At 36.9% G+C, this 18,113-nt stretch overlaps 1 protein-coding gene across 2 annotated transcripts; it reads left to right on the plus strand.

The window, feature by feature from the left end:
* Positions 1-86: 86 nt before the first annotated feature.
* On the plus strand, positions 87-6,241 carry LOC132696440 (GPI ethanolamine phosphate transferase 1). 2 transcript variants are annotated; one of them, XM_060661258.1, is made up of 4 exons: positions 87-210; positions 273-340; positions 683-1,033; positions 3,903-6,241. In XM_060661258.1, exons 3-4 carry the CDS (start codon positions 691-693, stop codon positions 6,230-6,232), a joined length of 2,673 nt encoding a protein of 890 aa, XP_060517241.1. In that variant the 5' UTR covers positions 87-210; positions 273-340; positions 683-690; the 3' UTR covers positions 6,233-6,241. The 2 variants fall into 2 exon arrangements, with proteins under 2 accessions (XP_060517241.1, XP_060517248.1); XM_060661265.1 differs by having other exon boundaries at positions 176-193; positions 318-340.
* Positions 6,242-18,113: the final 11,872 nt, after the last annotated feature.

Raw genomic sequence — 18,113 nt, forward strand, 5'->3', positions numbered from 1 at the left:
AATACTGCATTAGCGGTGCCAATGCCTCTAGTACTCTCAGACTCTCCAATTTTTTTACACAGATCGGTGTCGTTTTCGTAACGTTTTAAACAACTCACCAAAAGAAGTACTGTGTCAGTTGTGCTCTGTGATTAGTTTAGGTTAGGGTTACGTTGCGACGACCGTAGAAAAGTGCTTAATGATTGTGCGGGAGCTGCGGACTTGGTAATGGTAAGCACTAATATACCATGACATATCGCCAGGGCCACCTTTTAAAACCATGGTTATTGTAGGTTAGGATTATGTTGCGGGCGTCGCTAGCATAGATATTGACGTTACTGCGGAATTTCTAATCCACAAGGTAAGCACCAATTTCCACAAAACTTTACCTTAACGTACGGATAATTGTAATCCCCGTGGAATCAGCTGTAATAAATAAAATATTTTCGCGAAAACCTAACGGGCGCACCATCTAGGGAGCGATGTCCCAGCTAACGAGTCGGATATCGCAGTGTTCTGCTTTACCTTCAGGCCGGCGAACGGCTACAAATATAGTCTGTTCCATATGAATAGTCGTGAAAATTACGGTTTCAATCATTGAGCTGTACAAATGTTTTATTGCGATGTCAAAATGTCATCCGCGTTTTCGATTCGTCACGCAAAAAGCAGGGGTTCGTGCGTCAACCCTCATGTTTTGTTTTAGTTGCCAAAATGGGCGAGAAGGTTCGGAATTTCGCAAGCGGAAACACGCAGAAAAATACGATCGTCGTTTTCGGTTTGGTGGTGCACGTCGTTCTGCTTTTTGCCGTGGTCGACATTTATTTCTCGAGCCCGTTAGACCACGGAATGAGTTTGATAAAGTCGACCGACAATCCTCCGGCTAAACGTTTGGTGCTTTTCGTCGCGGATGGTCTGAGGATGGAAGCGGTTTTCGGCAAGAATTCGGACAGGATACCGTTTTTAACGAGCGTGATGGAGAACGGCGGTTCGTGGGGTACCGCCCATACGAGGGTGCCCACAGAATCACGGCCCGGACACGTGGCTATGCTCGCAGGTAGGGTAAATTGCATTGATTTGAATGCTAAATGATTGTTAACGATATGCATTATCTCATTGCACTTTCGGATAGACTGAATAAATTTTGGCCATTAAAGGAAATTCTCAATTATTTAGTTTTTAAAAGAGATGAAAAAATCCAGCAGGCGTTGGCCTAAACTATATAGCTATTAGACATATAGAGGTCTTGCCTATGCCAATAGTACAGGAACTCGTGCAGCAACTTTGTCACAAAACTTTGAGAAGGTCTGTTCAATGTGCGCATGCGCAAGATTTGAAACCAATGGCAGCTCTAACTGCAAATTCTGACGTTCGACCCATCAGGCCTTGCGGCTCCCAACAACCAACATGGCCGCTGTCAGGTCGTCAATGTTTCGATATTAAGGTGTAAAAAGTATTGTTAAAAAATTAGTGACAAGTGCAAAGTTAATATTATGCTGAATTACAGCAGTATTAGTATAATTCTGTAAGTATTGCATGCACAATTTGTTTTTATGAAACTTATTGGTTTAACATCTATTAAAAACTTAAATCAAATCGAATTCACGAAATGTAACCCTAAAAGTGTAAATATAACTTTGAGGTACTAGATATCGCACTGGAAACATCTAAGCGGAAGAAATGTTCAATAAGCGCCGTATATAGACAGAACGCTCATTCTTTCATCGCAAGTCTAGTAATTGCAGAAAGTTGCAGAATACATTATCATAAAAAGTACCAATGGATAATTTCGTTAAACTGTAAGTAAGTATTGGAAAATGTAACCAAGAAATTTAAAAATTGAACTGAGGTGGCTTTTTCTTGATGAAAATCCATTTATCAAAATAAATAAGAACTAAAAGTTCAGATTTTCATGAAATTATATATTTTGACATGACATTTGTTTCGACAAGACCATATCTTTATCAAATGTCACCAGAAATTTAAAAGCTAGTATAAAACAAGTCAATAAACAATTTTACCAAAAGCTAAAGAGGGTCGTTTATTATCTGAAAATTAAAAAAAAACATTTTGCTAGCAAAAAATGGTGGCTACTGCAAAAAAATCCCCGTCAAAAGTATTTAACAGCAATTGTTAAATGCCAAAAGTGCATGTAGAAATTGCATTGTGTCTACCGGGCTTTAAATACGAGTATCAGTTCACACAATAATTTACCTACATTTTATTGCCATCTGGGTGCAAATGTAAATAACCAAAAATTATTTTTCCAGAAATGCTCGGTATTTTTTAAAGATTCTGGTTTATGCCACAACTACGACTTGCCTTTAATAATAATAACATTTTATATAGTGTTTTATTTTATTAACTTGTTTTGAAGTTCACAGAAGATATAGCTGGAGAATGACCACAATGTAAAAATATAAATGAATAAATACATGAATTATTTAATTTAGCCTTTATTGAAAAGAATAAAGTACATTGTTGCTTATAAACACAATAAGAAATTAAATAAAAATAAATGCTGCATTTTTTAATAGCATAATAATATTTATTTTTTATCTGCATAATGGCGTCCGACATAAGATGCTTCAGTGTTATTCTTTTGAAGGAACTTTTATATTATTTGATTTAAGAGAATCACCACCTTTAAAAACTGAAGTTCTTTTTAAAAACTGATGACTGCTAGTTATTCTGTGCCAGGCTTCTGTATAACTTGTAATGTTGTTTTCACTACTACTGAAGGTTAAAGATCGGCTGGTGTCTGCTCTAGGAAAGAAATTATTATCTTGACTTGTTAGAAATAAATCCCAAAAATTTCAAAGTGGAAAATTTTCAGTCACAAATTATGCCGAAAAAATAAAAATTTTATCAGTCGGGTTAGAAAAAAAAGGACCATTTGGTTCTTTAAATATGGGCTGTCTGTTAAGTACCATTGGTAAACAGAATGACCAGAAAACAGGTAAACCCGATTTACAACTGATCACAATATCTACCTAAAAGTGTTTATCACCCCTCTTATAGCTTAAAGGAGTGATATGGATGCTCTTCTAAAGCTATCAGCCTTCCTGACAGCTCCATTTTTGACCAAGAAAGTTATCCATTGTTTCCTTACAATTTCATCTTTTGGTAAACTAAAAAATAAAATGTAAATTGAATGACACTATATGGATATGTGATTAATATATCAAAACTAATAAACAGACATATATGCAAGTCTACAAAAAAATGGGATAGAAAACATGGATCAGTCTCATAACTTGTCCAAAAACTTGTACTAAACAGTGATTCACACAAGGGAGGTAGGTGATACTTGTCAACGAGTCAACGACATAGCTTACTCTCGAGCTAAGCAAATGTTGGAAAAATAGTTGGAGACTAATCAAGCTCTCTTCTTTCTCTTCTTCTTTTTTTAGGACTCACCAACATTGACGTCGATGTAGATGTGCACAAACACGTTGCCATTAAAATGTCTCCTAAAACACCACAAATCTAAAAAATTCAAATTTAAATTTTTAGGTTTCATTTTGTTTTACGTGTTTTCACTTTTTTCCCTTATTTCTATTCTAATGTTCCCATTATGGCGCAGGGGGATATCCCCAGGCCATCTATTTAGAGGATATCTGTGGTATATCGTGTACAGTAAGTCCGCAAGATATCCATTCAGAGGATATCCCTGGGATGTATTTTACAGTATATCCTTAGTATATATCCTAAGAATATTCTCCACATGTCGTGGGACTTAAATGGGACGTTGATCCAATATACTGGGGATATTGTGTGCTATTTGGGCGAGACCAAAACCTCTCGTCACCGTCATCCCTTTATATTCCTGTATCTACCGCATTCGAATCGCTCATTCTTAACCTTTGTCCGTTTTCAATATTAAATCACGGGCCCGCAAATCTCCAACCCTTTCTTTCCGTCAGGCATCTACGAGGACCCCAGCGCGATCCTCAAGGGCTGGAAATCGAACCCCGTCGATTTCGATTCCATCATCAATCAGAGCACGAACGCGTGGTGCTGGGGCAGCCCCGACATCTTGAACATATTCAACAGGGATCGGTCGGCCCACATTCGCGTCTTCACTTACAGCGCCGAGCTCGAAGACTTCGGCGCGAACGACACGAGCTCCTTGGATGGCTGGGTGTTCCGCAAGTTCCGATCCTTCCTCAAGAATGAAGTAGGGGCTTGCGCGGAAAACTGCCATCTTTACGCGCGCCAGGGCAATTTCTATTTCTTGCACTTGCTCGGCATAGACACTGCCGGTCACGGATTTAAACCCCATTCGTCCGAATACGAGGCCAATATCAGATTCGTGGACGGCAACGTTGAAAACGTAGTCCGCCATTTTGAATCGGTGTTTGGAGACCGTTCGACCGCGTACGTGTTCAGCTCCGACCACGGCATGACCGATTGGGGTTCCCACGGGGCCGGTTCCGTCCACGAAACCGAAGTGCCGGTCATAGCATGGGGCGCCGGAGTCAAAAGGAACCCCCGAAGGCAGGACGTGAGGCAAATCGACTTGGCACCGTTGATGGCGTCCCTGATCGGCCTCAACATTCCGAGCAACTCGCTGGGTCTCGTACCCGCCGGCTACTTGGACGTCCCCCCCAAAGAGTTGGCCCAATTCCACATATCCAATGCCCTACAGCTCTTGGAGACGTTCAACGTGAAAAGACTGAGGACGGAGACGAACGCGTTGGTATTCGTACCCTACGCGGGTCTTACCACCTCCGTATTGTCCGACAAGGTGGCGAGACTGCGCAGGTTGCAGCGGGACGGGCAGTATTCCACCGTGGTGGAAGAAGGGAGGGTTTTGATGGGTACCCTCGTGGAGGGAGTGGAGTATTATCACAACTACTACCAGTACCCGCTGCTAGTTTCTGTCTCCGTCGGACTGGTCGAATGGATCTTGTACTTGGTGACTGCGGGGGTGGGTGACGCGTCGTCGTCGACCACCTCACCTCTGAGCCGCACCGAAAAACTCGGCATCGCCGTCGCGAACGCGTTCCCCATCGTCCTCTGTAAACTTCAAAAGTTCCCCCTCTCCTACTACGTCCATTTTTCGTTCCCCTTCGCGATGTTCGCCACGTTGTACCCTAACCTCCACCGACTAACTGCCGCTTTCGCGTACTTAAAAGAAGACAGATGCAGGAAGCTGCCGATTTACGTCGTCGGCATCGAACTCCTCGTGTTCGGATTCTTCAATCGGTCTTCTTTTTCCGTCCTCGGCCTTCTCGTGGGGCTGTGGGTGTTCGCGTCCGATTCCCTTCGCGCTTACACCACCAACGCCGATAAACTGCTGTGGGCGTGCCTCTGCGCCGTCATGTCCATTTTCCCGCTGCTGCCCGTGATGAAGACCACCTTCAACGTCCCACTGTACATCCTGGGCGGCGTCGCTTGGGTCGCTTTGTTCTACGCGATGGCACCCTCGCGCTCTCTAGACCGGAATGTCACCCGGTGTCAGCTCGGGTGTCTGATCGCCGCGATGCTCTACGGTCTGGCGTTGGAGAAAGGTTTTATCGCCCACAACTCTCGTCTCAAGTACGCGTCTTGGTTCATCGCGACGGCGCCCGCGGCCTCCATACCATTCGTCGGGAAATTCGTCGCCGTCAGGTTGGCAGCGATGTTTTTCGGCTTCGCGCCGTTTTACTTGCTCGTCTCGTCCAACTACGAGGTCGTATTTTCTGCCGTATACGTCGCGTGTCTCTGCACTTGGTTGCTGATGGAAGACAAAGCCCTCAAAGGACGTTCCTCGTGGCAATTACTCCACTACGCCGAGTTTGACGGGTACCGTAGCGAACCTAAGCTGAATGCGGACATCTACAGGCGAGCTTTCTTGTTCATGGTGTTTATATTTATCGGTTTTTTCGGCACCGGAAACGTAGCCAGCTTGAACTCGTTCGATCCCATGTGGGTACGGGCATTCCTAACCGTCTTTAGTCCCTTTAAGATGGCCGGGTTGATTCTGTTGAAGATCGCCGTACCATTTCTGTTCACGTGTTGCGTATTTCGAGCCATCAATTCCATAGGGCGGGAAGACGTCACGCAGATGTTTTGCATAGTGTTGCTCTTCTCGGATTCGATGGTGTTGCAGTTTTTGTATCTCATCACGAACAAGGGCTCGTGGTTGGATATCGGTTCTAGCCTGTCCCATTTCGTGATCATGGAAGCGTTCGTTACGATTTTGTTGGTACTTTATAGTTGCGCTCACGCGTTGACTACTGCCAGTTATTTCGCCGTGCGTCGTAACTGAATAGTATTAATCGAGTATTAGTATTGTTTTTTTGTATATTTTTTAAAAATTTTGTAGTAAATGTTTTTTTTTTGTAACGTGCAGTTTCTTTTCATTTAAACTCGTTCAGTTTGAGGTTCCCGTCGACCTGTAGATACTCGGGCATGATCTATTAATTTCAACAGTCAAAACTAAATTTGCGGGGAAATAAAAAAAAAAAGATTAAAAGAATCCAGCATCTACAAAGCTACAATGATTATCAAATTTAAAAAGAACGCATTCGAATGTACGAATACTTTCTAATAAAGTATCCAGATTTCTGTAAGCCAGAATCTTGCACAAGTTCCCTTTTTGGCGCTTTTATGGGGTATCTCGGTTATTTTTTGATGTAGCAAGTTGCATATTATTCTTTACAATAATTGGAAATCGAGTTGGAAGTTGAAAATTAAGTCCAATTTTTTTTCATAATTTATTTCATTTGTAGCCTTAAAACAATTATTATATAGCTATAATCCGTTATGGAGTACTATTTGCAATAATTTTCAACTATTATAATGCGTTGTTACATTAATTAATACGAAATAACATTACGTCTAAAGAATATTCACATAATATCACAAATAGCACAGAGCCGTCCGCAAAACATCCTCGGGATATCTGACGGGACATTGCGTATATCCTAGGGATATTCTGTTTCAGCTAAGGGATATCCTTAAGAAGTCTCAAGGATATACGATGTTACTAATTGGAACGTTCACGGTATATCAGAAACCTATGTCCGTAGGATGTTTGTTAGGACATACTAAGGATATCCAGTTATACTAGTTGAGACGTCGTTAGTATATCCGACTGTGAGGATATAGGATCTTATATAGATATACCAGTGGATCTTACTTATTAGGTTACTTTCAACGGCCTATGAGAAATACTGGAAAGGTAATGTCCAGTAGTCCAATTGGTTGTACGACTACAAAAATTCTATCCAAGTATTTGATACTCGCGTGTGATGGGATTAACCTATTGGGTCCGGTTGGTGAAGTCATCACTGGAAATGCACAAGTTTTTCCCAATTAATATTTAATCTTTAATTTTGCTTTTGATGGCCGATTGATACCATTAATACCATTGATACCATTAATAAAACACATTTTTTATACCAATTTTTCAAAGAAACTTCCACAGACTACTGTAATACTATTTACAAAACTTCTGGATTCTTCCTGCGTCGGTTTTTGCTGAGTCGAAATTGCTGACGTTTCGCCAATCATCCTGTTGGCTTCTTCCCAGCTTGACTGAAACTGGCTCGTCAAGAAACCCTAGTACATTTTCTTAGACATTTACACTCGATGCACCCTAACATACGTTTTACCATTGAGTTGGAAACTATTAATAACATTCCATTCTTAGATATTCCTATCAATAAGAAATCAGACCTAATATTGGGTCATTGTGTTTACAGAAATCCTACGCACACAGACCAATACTCTCTCGTTTATCTCTTTTTGTATTTGATCCCTATTATACAAAAACAACAACTTGATACAAACCCTTTTTTAATTTAATTAAATGTTTAGAAAAACTAATACTAATACGAATACTAGTATGTGGAGAATATCTTTTTAAATAATACAGATTAGTCAGAAAATGTGAGTTAATTTTAATTAGGTATGAAAGTATTATTTCAAAAAAGACTTAAAATACATTTACTTAAATATGAACATTTATCCAATATTTTTTCAATTTCAATGGGTAAAAAATTTAAGTTGCAAAAAATAAAATTAGATACTGTAATAATATGCGAGCATTACTAACCCCTTTTTCCCGTCGCTGTACCCATAGACAACACAAGGATTTACCATTACCATTGCTTTAATATTAATAAAATCAGTAACAAAAATATGAGAAGGTATTACGTCCACAAAAGATTGTTAATTGTCAAAATATATCACAACCACGCAACATTGAGAGATAATATAAACAACATGTTATTAGAAATTAGAACTCAACGAATCAAACGAATGTTTGAACTGATCCACATAGTCCATGCAGTAGAATGATTTTAGCAACTTTGCACTTCCACACACTTAGTTCCTGCCAGCCTGTCAAGGTTCTCCTGCAGTGCAAAACAATCATCGGGAGTTCCAATTTTCATGAATAACTTTAAGTCCGCAGCAAAGAAAAGCAAAAAGGCTAGGTATTGAAAATTTAGTAGTACAGTCTGTTCATAGATATAAAAAAGTGATTAACTGATACGAATTAAGGAAAGACCCGGGCAAGCTGTAAGAATGCAATATGGCCGAACAGGTCCGTACTTTGCTTAGAATTTAATTATTTGGGGTTTTGTTAGGAAAGATACTAAACAATATTTATTTGTTTATGTATGTATTTATGTTTAAATCTAAAATAAAATTACAAATTATTTTTATTACCTACTTAAATTACTTAAAATTATTCATATATCAGTATCGCTATCATCGCCTGTGCTAATTATTATTTGTTGTATATTATTTGCAATATGGATATACGATTGTTCTGCTTTTTCTATATGTTTAACAGAATTTGCCCAACTTTGTGGAAGGATGTTAAAAACTTCGGTTTCTATAAGTTCTTTCAATGACAGTCAAATAAACATTGTTTATAACTTCCTTAGTCTCAATAGAATAGTGTTTTCTACATTTGGGCGGGAGCATCTCCTGAGATACACTAGACTCGCACATATTCTGCATAATTCGCACACGATTCAACACACGCTGTATTACACACGAAATAAGAATGATTACTTATAAACTTTAACTAAGTAGTATACCAAACCGAAGAATATTAAACACAGGTAGGTATAAAATTATTTTCTATTACGGACCACAATTTTACCTGAATTCAAATTCCGAAACTTTAGGTAATAATCTTGTTGCATTGTATGTTAATGGCCACCATTGGATAATCCTATTCAAAAGCAATTGGTCACATTCTTATATCTCGCTGTGACTGAACTCAAAGAAGCCTCTGTGAACGGTGTGAATGTGCAATGACTTTCTCTAATTTTGTTGATGTTGCTTCCTTTTGTTTATTTATATAAACGTCCTGTACTTTGTTATATACACTGTCCTGTTAATTTGTATTATACACTGTTTTATATAATTACACACAAAACAGAACAAAATTCTATTCTATTCTATAGATGTCGGAATATTGTCATATTTTGCATAGCTGAAACAGCTATCAAGAGAAAACCACTCCAGTTCAATTCATGCCACATACCATAAAGAGTACATCGGCATTACTTGTAAATACTACAATTTTTATAGAATCATTTGCCCGAACTACTCAGTAACCGCCGGCAAGTAAAGAACCGCTCTAAGGAAAGCCCAGTACGGGCGGAATAGCGGACAGCGAAAAAATCTATCGAATTAACAAGAAACGGCAGTTAAAGAACGGTAAAAGCGTATAAATTCGTACACAAACGGCATTGTATCTAAGTCGTGTACCCCGGAATGGGAAATTAATTCAAGAAAACCGCTTGGAACTGGCGTTTCCGAGTCGGTAACTCAAATTATCGGCGCATCTGACAGCGACAACACCTGCGAGGCATGCGAGGTGCGAGAACGTGCTGTTTACCGATACTCCTGCATGTTTCTCCGCTGCAAAGAGTATGTTCGATCGATTTTTCTACTGTTCCGTACGACCACGTGATATAGATGCGGTGTGGTCTTTACTAGCGTTCCAGTTTTCGTGTCAAGAGGTCAGGATTCTTGACACGCCGTGCAAATTATCGGTTTGTCGTTCTGTGTGTTGGAATCTGGCGATGGTGTGTGGGACGCCAAATGCACGTCGTCCGAAATGAACGATAACTGACGATTCGATTGACTTTTTGATCGTTTTTAATCGTTTTAATCTCCAAACGTCTAAATCTCCGTATTTATATATTTTTTATTATATATAAATAAAAATTTAGACTTCCATAGTAAATTAATGATTATGTGTCAAATGAAGTTCGATATGGCGCCCCAAGGCCAAAGTAAAAAAGGTTTCTTAATAGTCCGCGGCATGCGTATAAAAGCCAATCTGTGTTCTTTTGTCAAATGACAAAAAACCTATTAATCTTTGGTTTTAAAGTGTGTTTTGGGTACACTTTAATTTGTAAATAATTATTGTTGTTGCAGTCAGTCACGGCATTCTTTGAAATTATATAAAAATTTCCTATTTTTGCGGATTTATCAAAAACCAGTGGACTAAAATATGAAGGAATATATCGGAATAAGATATTCTATTAAACACATTTCAAACATATATGATGTAGACTTGTACATCAGAAAATTGATAGTGTTTTGTTATATACGTCACTGGGAAAAATCTGGCAACTAACCCTGCATTTTGTTTTTTTTGATTACCTTGACATCTCTAAAAACAACAAAGTTACAACCAATTAAAATGTTGTCAAGACACAAGTTACCCTTTTTCTGCCTTACTATCTAACCCAGTTCAGTGAAGGATCTACCTCTTTGTCCAATATAAATTTTAGGACAAGATCCGCATTTCAACCTGTAGGCACCTGATTTTTGAAATTTTGGACATTTCGTTTTATTGTTTTTTAAAAATTTTCATATTGAATTATTAGTTCTGAAAGCTATTTTTAAACTAAATTTTGACAAATGTTTTGAAACTTTTTCACTAGGTTCTCATATGTATGTAATTGTTTTAAGTTGTTCGTGTTCTGTATTAGGTTTCGGATAAATAGAGTTTTACTGTTGTCTGGATTTGTTTTTTATTTATAATAGTTTTCTAGGGTTGGAACGGACAGACAATTGAATTCTTTTTTAAATTACATTAACTTATTACATAATCGTCTAAAATTCACTATCGAGATTGAACAGAATAACTCTATTAATTTTTTAGACTTAACTATTACGAAAGCGCAAGATCAATTAGATTTTTCAATTTATCATAAACCTTCACACACGGACACAGTCATATATAACAGCTCAAATCACCCTTATACACACAAAATGGCCGCATTTCACTCTTTTATACACAGACTTCTTAATACACCACTTTCAACAGAAAATTACAACAAAGAACGTAATATCATTAAACAAATTGCACTGAACAACGGCTACAATCCCTCCAAGATCATCTTCGGTATATATAGTAGCAGGTAGTTTGTAAATATTACATTTGATCAAGACACTGTGTTGTCGAAAAAATTGTCATATAAAAATATTTAATTTCGTGAAAATCTGAACTTTTAGTTCTTATTTAATTTCAGAGTTTTCTTTTTTTATTTTTTTTAAGTTCCCACTCTCGATAAACTTTAATGATTTTAGTAATAGCGTTGTATGGTTGACAGACGGGAATATCAGTAGGTTTCCAAACTTTCATAACATCAGGAATCACTTCATCAAAACACTGTCGAAATGTGAGGTTAGAATCTATATGCTTGTAGAAAAATAATTGTAAAACTTTTCTTATACTCGGTAATTTTCGTTTACTTAATTTTCTACATGAAAAACCAACCAAATAAATTTTCTTTTCAGCCACTCTACTGATAATAATTGAAATTACTGAGAGCCTTAAAGAATGACAATACACAAAAAAATTCTTAATATATGTGTTGCAGACACTGATAATTTGACAACTGTACAGTATGATCTAATATAATTAGCGCTGCCACCTACATTACGTACTGACAACCATTTTAAAATTTGAAATCCATAGAAATAAAACGCTGACTATTAATTAGGATAAAAATTTTGAGAAATTATGTACGAGGGCAGCGCCAAAATTTCTCGGCCTGAATATATATTATATTTTTCAATATAATCTCTTCAATGCACTTATCACATCTCTTTATTAACAATTCAATCCCTTTAAAAAAAATATTTTTTTGGTTTGTTTAAGCTAAAACAACCTCTTTTAACTCAACTTCATCGTTAAACCGCCATCCATATAAGTCCTTTTTCAAATATCCAAACATATATTAGTCGCTGGAAGCCATATCTGGACTATAGGGAGGATGATCTATCTGTTGGAACCCACAGTCTAAAATAGCAGCTTGTGCAACACCAGCAGTATGGACAGGTGCAGTATCGTGCAAATGACGCACGCCTCTGGTCAGTTTTCCTCGACGGTTTATACGTATGCAGTCTCGCAATTTATGTAATAATGTTGCGGAATATTTACCATTGACAGTGGTATTAGTTTCTTTAAAATCTATCAAAAGAATTCCCTCACAATCCCAAAAGATCGTGGCTTTAGATAGAGGGCCATAATAGAGAAACATAGTTTCATCTCCCGTCACAATAGTTTCTATAAGAGGCTTCGGTTCCAACCTACAGAGTTCCAAAAAAACCGCGCACACTACACGGCGTTGTTTTTGAATAGCCGAAAGGGTTTTAGGAACTAAACTTGCACTAACCTTATGCATATCTAAATGATCATGCAGGATTCGATGAACACTTGTATCAGAAAGCTTAGTAATTTCTGAGATTTCCTTGACCTTTAAACGTCGATTACTCAATACCACCTCTTCCACAATCGCAACAATATCTTCCGTTATGACCTCCAGTGGTCGACCAGTTATTGTGAATTTACGATGTATTAAACTAAAATAACTTTATTAATAATGAATACACTGATTTTAAATTAACACTCTCTCTCGTTAGGTTAGGTTCTATTCAACAACGTTTCCTCTTCTCCTTTTACAGTGGATAAATGACAAGTAATCACTACACTCCTCCTCGATTTGAAGTTTTACAAATGTGTTTGGATAAATGAAAATCGTGATTACAAGAATAAACATTTGCAGTGTTATACGATATTACACTTATCTCTAAGTTTTACAAATTAATCCTTGCTTAAAGGTTTTGTTAACATGTCTGCTAAATTTTCCTCAGTTGGTACATATTCAACAACCAGTTCTTGAATCATCTTCAAGGGACTCCTGCCCCATTCTGCCTTTCTTTAATAATTTTAGGTGCTAACTCTTCTTTTGTCAAAAACTTTATGACTGCTCTATATTTAATTTGCGTTATTTGCGACATTTTTTCGGACACGTCTTATTTAAAATGCTGTCAATAAAAAACTATTTGACGCAAGACTTCAATTTTCTTTTTCGAAGCCTACTAAGATATATATTTAAAAGAAGACAAGGTTTTATCGTGATACTGGAGCTGCATCTATGTCAGGCGGGGAAATTTTGGCGCTAACCTCGTAGATAAAAAATTAGTAGAAGCTGTTTCTGAAAAAATCAAAATTTAGTTACTTTTAAATGGCTGTAATCATTCTTCTTTTAATGATAATCATACTTTGTTATACGGTTTTGGAAAGCTTAAAGATTCAACATTAACAATATAAACTAGTTTTTTTGTAAAAAATCGCGAACATTAAACGTAAATTTAATTTTAGTGAAAAAAGAATTTTTCCCGTGTTAATTAAATGTCAAACTAAAATAAAAATAGCGACCCCTTAGAGTTGAGCTACAGGGCTCATCTTTGGTGAGGATTTTTTTTATATCAAAAAGAAACATTTGAGAGGGCAAGAGCTAAAAAAAAATATATACTTTTTTTGAAGCACCCTAATATGTATATATCCGAGTACACAGATAAGTAGATAAAATAATAGTCCCGAGTACAGTGTACTCGCGAAAGGACATATATACGAGTTCATCGTTCAGGAAAAGATTACTAAACTAATTAGACAAATTATTATCACGCGGCCAACTTTCGCGAGATAAAACCGAAACAATGAACCGATCCAGGTCCGAAATTACGCAATCGTTAATACGCGTTTTCGTTCGGATTGCAGGCGCAAATGAAAATCGCCGTGATTGGGGCCGGCGTGGCCGGATTGGCATCGTTGAGACGTTCCTTGGTGGAAAACCACGACTGCGTGGCATTCGAACAGTCGGATAAAATTGGAGGAACGTGGAATTACACGGATCAGATCGGCGCGGATGATTACGGTTTACCGGTACACTCGTCCATGTACCAAGGACTTATGTAAGTCCCACTTTATCCGAGGGTTTAATTTTGCGCCGGATATGAACTTATTGCTGTTTCTTGATCGATGAAAAGTGATAATTGTGTACACCGCGTGCCAAATAAAACGACCTAGAAACCCATAGGAGGATTTAAAATATTATAATTTTGTTGATACCTCAACTTTGTTATTTTAGATAGAACACCCTATATACGTTGATATTTTTGGAATCCTTGGTTAAAATTAAAGTCACTTTCTTAAGAAATTCCTATCCGAATTTTGCATAGTTTAGGCAGAAACTGAGGTTATGTGTTTTTTTTCATATTTTGATTGCCCCATGTAAAATTGTGTTGTGACGCTACTGATCTAGGTATTGTAACGAAAATTTAACAACAGACCAAGGAGATGATGCACTGCTCAATCAGTTTGACAGTTGCGTCTTAGTTTATACAGGGTGTCTCAAATAGGTGGTGCCATTTTGGCGAATTCAATAACAAAATCTCAAGATTTTCAAATAGAACACCCTATATTTTTATTTATATATCAATTCTAGGACAAAAAACAAGGTAAGTTTGTAATTTATCTTAAGATGGCAATATTAGGTATTTTTTAAATAGCAAAGACATTATACTACTTCTTTTAAAGGTATGATACTCCAATAAAACCTATTGCTAACAATACAGGGTGCCAATTAATACCTGGAGATTTGGATAAAAAGCGTCTCTGTACTAAACACATTTAAAGAAACATTTAATAGTAAATTATCTATCTTGATTGAAAAACCTAATAACAAAAATAAATAATTAGAACTTATAGGTTAACCAAAAAACTATAACTTATTTAAAATACAAATAAAATAGAAATATGAAAAATAAGAGAAGAGAAGAAGAGAAATGTCAAAGTTTGGTTATACATTAAAGATTGTGATGTCATAGCCAACTACATTTTTAAATATGTTGATATTTCTTTACTGTTTTGATGCCAGATGAATCGAACATTTTCAACCAGAGCTAACAGAGCTATTCGATTGCTTGGGTTGGTTTTTCGGGCTTTGAAGGGTTTTGAGAACATCTTTACGTATAGGGAGCTGTAATGTGCGCTTATGCGTTCAATTTAGAGTATGCTAGCTGTGTCTGGCAACCGTACTATGCAATTCACAAGGAAAAAATAGAGAGTGCGCAGCGTAAGTTCCTTGGAGGGATAGGTTTTAAATTGAGGAAATAAACTACGAGGAGATTATGAAGCTTTTGAATCTCACATCTTTGGACAGTATGCGCATATTTTTTGAATCCTTAATAACTTGATGGATTTCCCAGATCTTCTGGCATCTGTTGGTTTTCATATTTCTCCTATGAGAGAAATGAGGCCCTTTTTAATATTGATTTTTATAGTACCAACTATGGCATTAACTCGCCTATGAATCGAATGTGCAAGCTGACAAATATGTTACTCACAAATAACGAGCATATTGATTTATTTTCTGACTCTCTCAGTAGTTTTAATTGCAAAGTAAAGATGACTGTTTTTAATCAAAACTTGGTAGTTTAGCAACTGTAAATGTTGATGTTACTATTTTTCTTAGGTTAAACTATATTGTAATGATAATGTAAATGCTATATGCGTAAATAAAATTTTTAATTTTAATTTTTTAATTAATTTTTTAACCAAACTTCATGGACCGAATTAACAGTTTTTAGTTAACTTTTTTTTATAGATTTATTTATTCAAATTTATTACCTTGGTTAGTTAGCCTATAAACTTTAATTAAAAAACACATAGCCTCAGTTTCTGCGTAAACTATTCAAAATTTGAATAGAAAGTAACCTTTATTTTAACCAAGGATTCCAAAAATGTCGATGTTCCATTTAAAATTACAAAGTTGATATCGGAGGGGACACTTTTGGGACACCCTGTATCAACTAAATTATATTATTTGAAATCCTCAGGAGAGAAGAGAAAATTTTTTCGTATCTCCTATGGCTTACCAGATCGCAGAGTGGGTCGTTTTATTTGGCACACGGTGTACCAAGCTGTTACAGATCTGAATAATTTAATTTTGTCAAGTCCTAATAACGCAGGTCTACAAAATGAAACTGATTTTAAATAATTTTCGTAGGCTTATTTAAAAAAAAATTATGCATTTATTTGTACCACGTAAGGTCTTTTTGCAAATATGCAAAAAAGTAAAAAGTGGAATCCTAGTAAAAAAAAAGTGAAAAAAAAACACTTTAAAAATTTTTGTGAGTGAAATCATCGTCTTTTTTCGGCTGTGTGTTTTTAAGGGCATATCCCGTTTTAACATCCAGCAGTATCTGCATCTGCCTTGGTATCGCCGCTCCATTTCCAAGATTTTCCTTAAAATAATTCAATTGTGAAAATAGGAAAAGCACTTCCCATGACTACCTCTTTAAATGAAACCCTTGGACGTTGGTCAATGTGTTTTGAAAATCAACAAAAATACCTTCTTTTATCTTGTGCTCATATAACAAACCTTAACAAATTTGTAATACAAGCAGAAATAGCCGGTAAAACAAAGCGGTAAAAAAGTAGATAAAATTGACTCCACTTTACGACGAAACTGCAGTACGCCTACTATAGACGAGTTCAACCGGAATATAACGCAAAACCAAGGGGTGATGTGACAAACGTTCAGATATGTGATTTTTTAAAAAGCGCCTCAGATCAAAATAAAAAACTACAAAATTCAAATGGTAAAATCGGGCAAGACGTAGGGGAAATAAAAATTGAGCTAGGGACGCACCATGAAGAAATAAACAGGTTGAAATCTAGAGTGGAAAGCTTAGAAAATGAAGATAGTACCCCAAAGGACAGGATCATTTTACAGGAAGAAGGGCTCAAAAGAAAAAATACTATTTGGACTTGGTGAGGCAGATGCAGAAGCTTGATGCACAATCGGACAAACGTGATATAGGCAACCGTTACCGAATAAAACAAAAGAATGATAGATTCAGAAAATCGACGAAATCGAATTTTCGAAAGTATCTGCGCTCGTATAAAAATTTTATATCTCGGTAACGGTAAGTCCTACGGGATCGCCGTTGGTACAGAAATGATCACCATAAAAAAAAAAAATTGTGTGTCCGTTCTCCGTTCTCGTCTTTTGGTTTTTCCTGAATAACTTTCGAACCGTTGGAGCTGCAAAATTGAAATTTGCTTCCTTTTTAACCCTCCACGAGGCACATAAGCTTGTAAGAAATGGCCCTGATCCGACGCCGGTATCCATCTTTTTTTCGCGATTTTCGACTGTTTTTTGGACCTTGCTATGAAACACGATAAGTGTCCAATATTTGAAGCAATTGACTTCATATTTGGCACATTTATGCAGCTTTGCCCAATCACGGAACATATTGAAAATGGGGGGGGGGGGGGGGGGGGTCGGTAAGTATTTAAAAAAAAATAAAAATCGCGTGTGCAAGGGTCTACAAAAAAGACCATTTTTCAAAAATCGTTTATAAGACCGAAATAATTTCAAATCTGTGTTTTGTTTCTTTTACATGGCGGTATAGCCCATATAGACAGCTTAAACTTTTGTATTTACGGTTTTTAAGGATTTTACAGGGAGTTCGCGATATTCCGTGCAATATTAAAAAATATAATAAGTACTCCAAATTTGTAGCTATCGACTTCAGACTTGGGAGAGAAGTTGAAGTATGCACCCGCATTTAGACTTTTTAAATTGGGAACAATGAAATAACGCGAAGTATTTTTTTTTAATTTTTGAATTTTTTTGTGGTTATTTTGGCATCCAGAAAAACAGCTTTACCTCCAAAGCCATTCATCCGATCGGAAGAATTTTACATCCGCAATACGTGGGAGACCCGGCGCTACAACTTTTGTTTCACGAATTTTTTCGATTATATACAAGGCGTTTTAGTTATTGACGAAAATCTAAAACACCCTGAAAATT

Source organism: Cylas formicarius, unplaced genomic scaffold (genome assembly GCF_029955315.1).
Source record: "Cylas formicarius isolate icCylForm1 unplaced genomic scaffold, icCylForm1.1 PGA_scaffold_10__41_contigs__length_53128322, whole genome shotgun sequence".
In the NCBI taxonomy this organism is placed as follows: Eukaryota; Metazoa; Arthropoda; class Insecta; order Coleoptera; family Brentidae; genus Cylas; species Cylas formicarius.

What these genes read in the sequence shown, in the direction of transcription:
- LOC132696440 (XM_060661258.1), top strand. Translation starts at nt 691, where the DNA reads ATGGGCGAGAAGGTTCGGAATTTCGCAAGCGGAAACACGCAGAAAAAT. An exon ending in ACACGTGGCTATGCTCGCAG is followed by an intron (nt 1,034 to 3,902) that starts GTAGGGTAAATT and finishes TCTTTCCGTCAG; the next exon opens with GCATCTACGAGGACCCCAGC.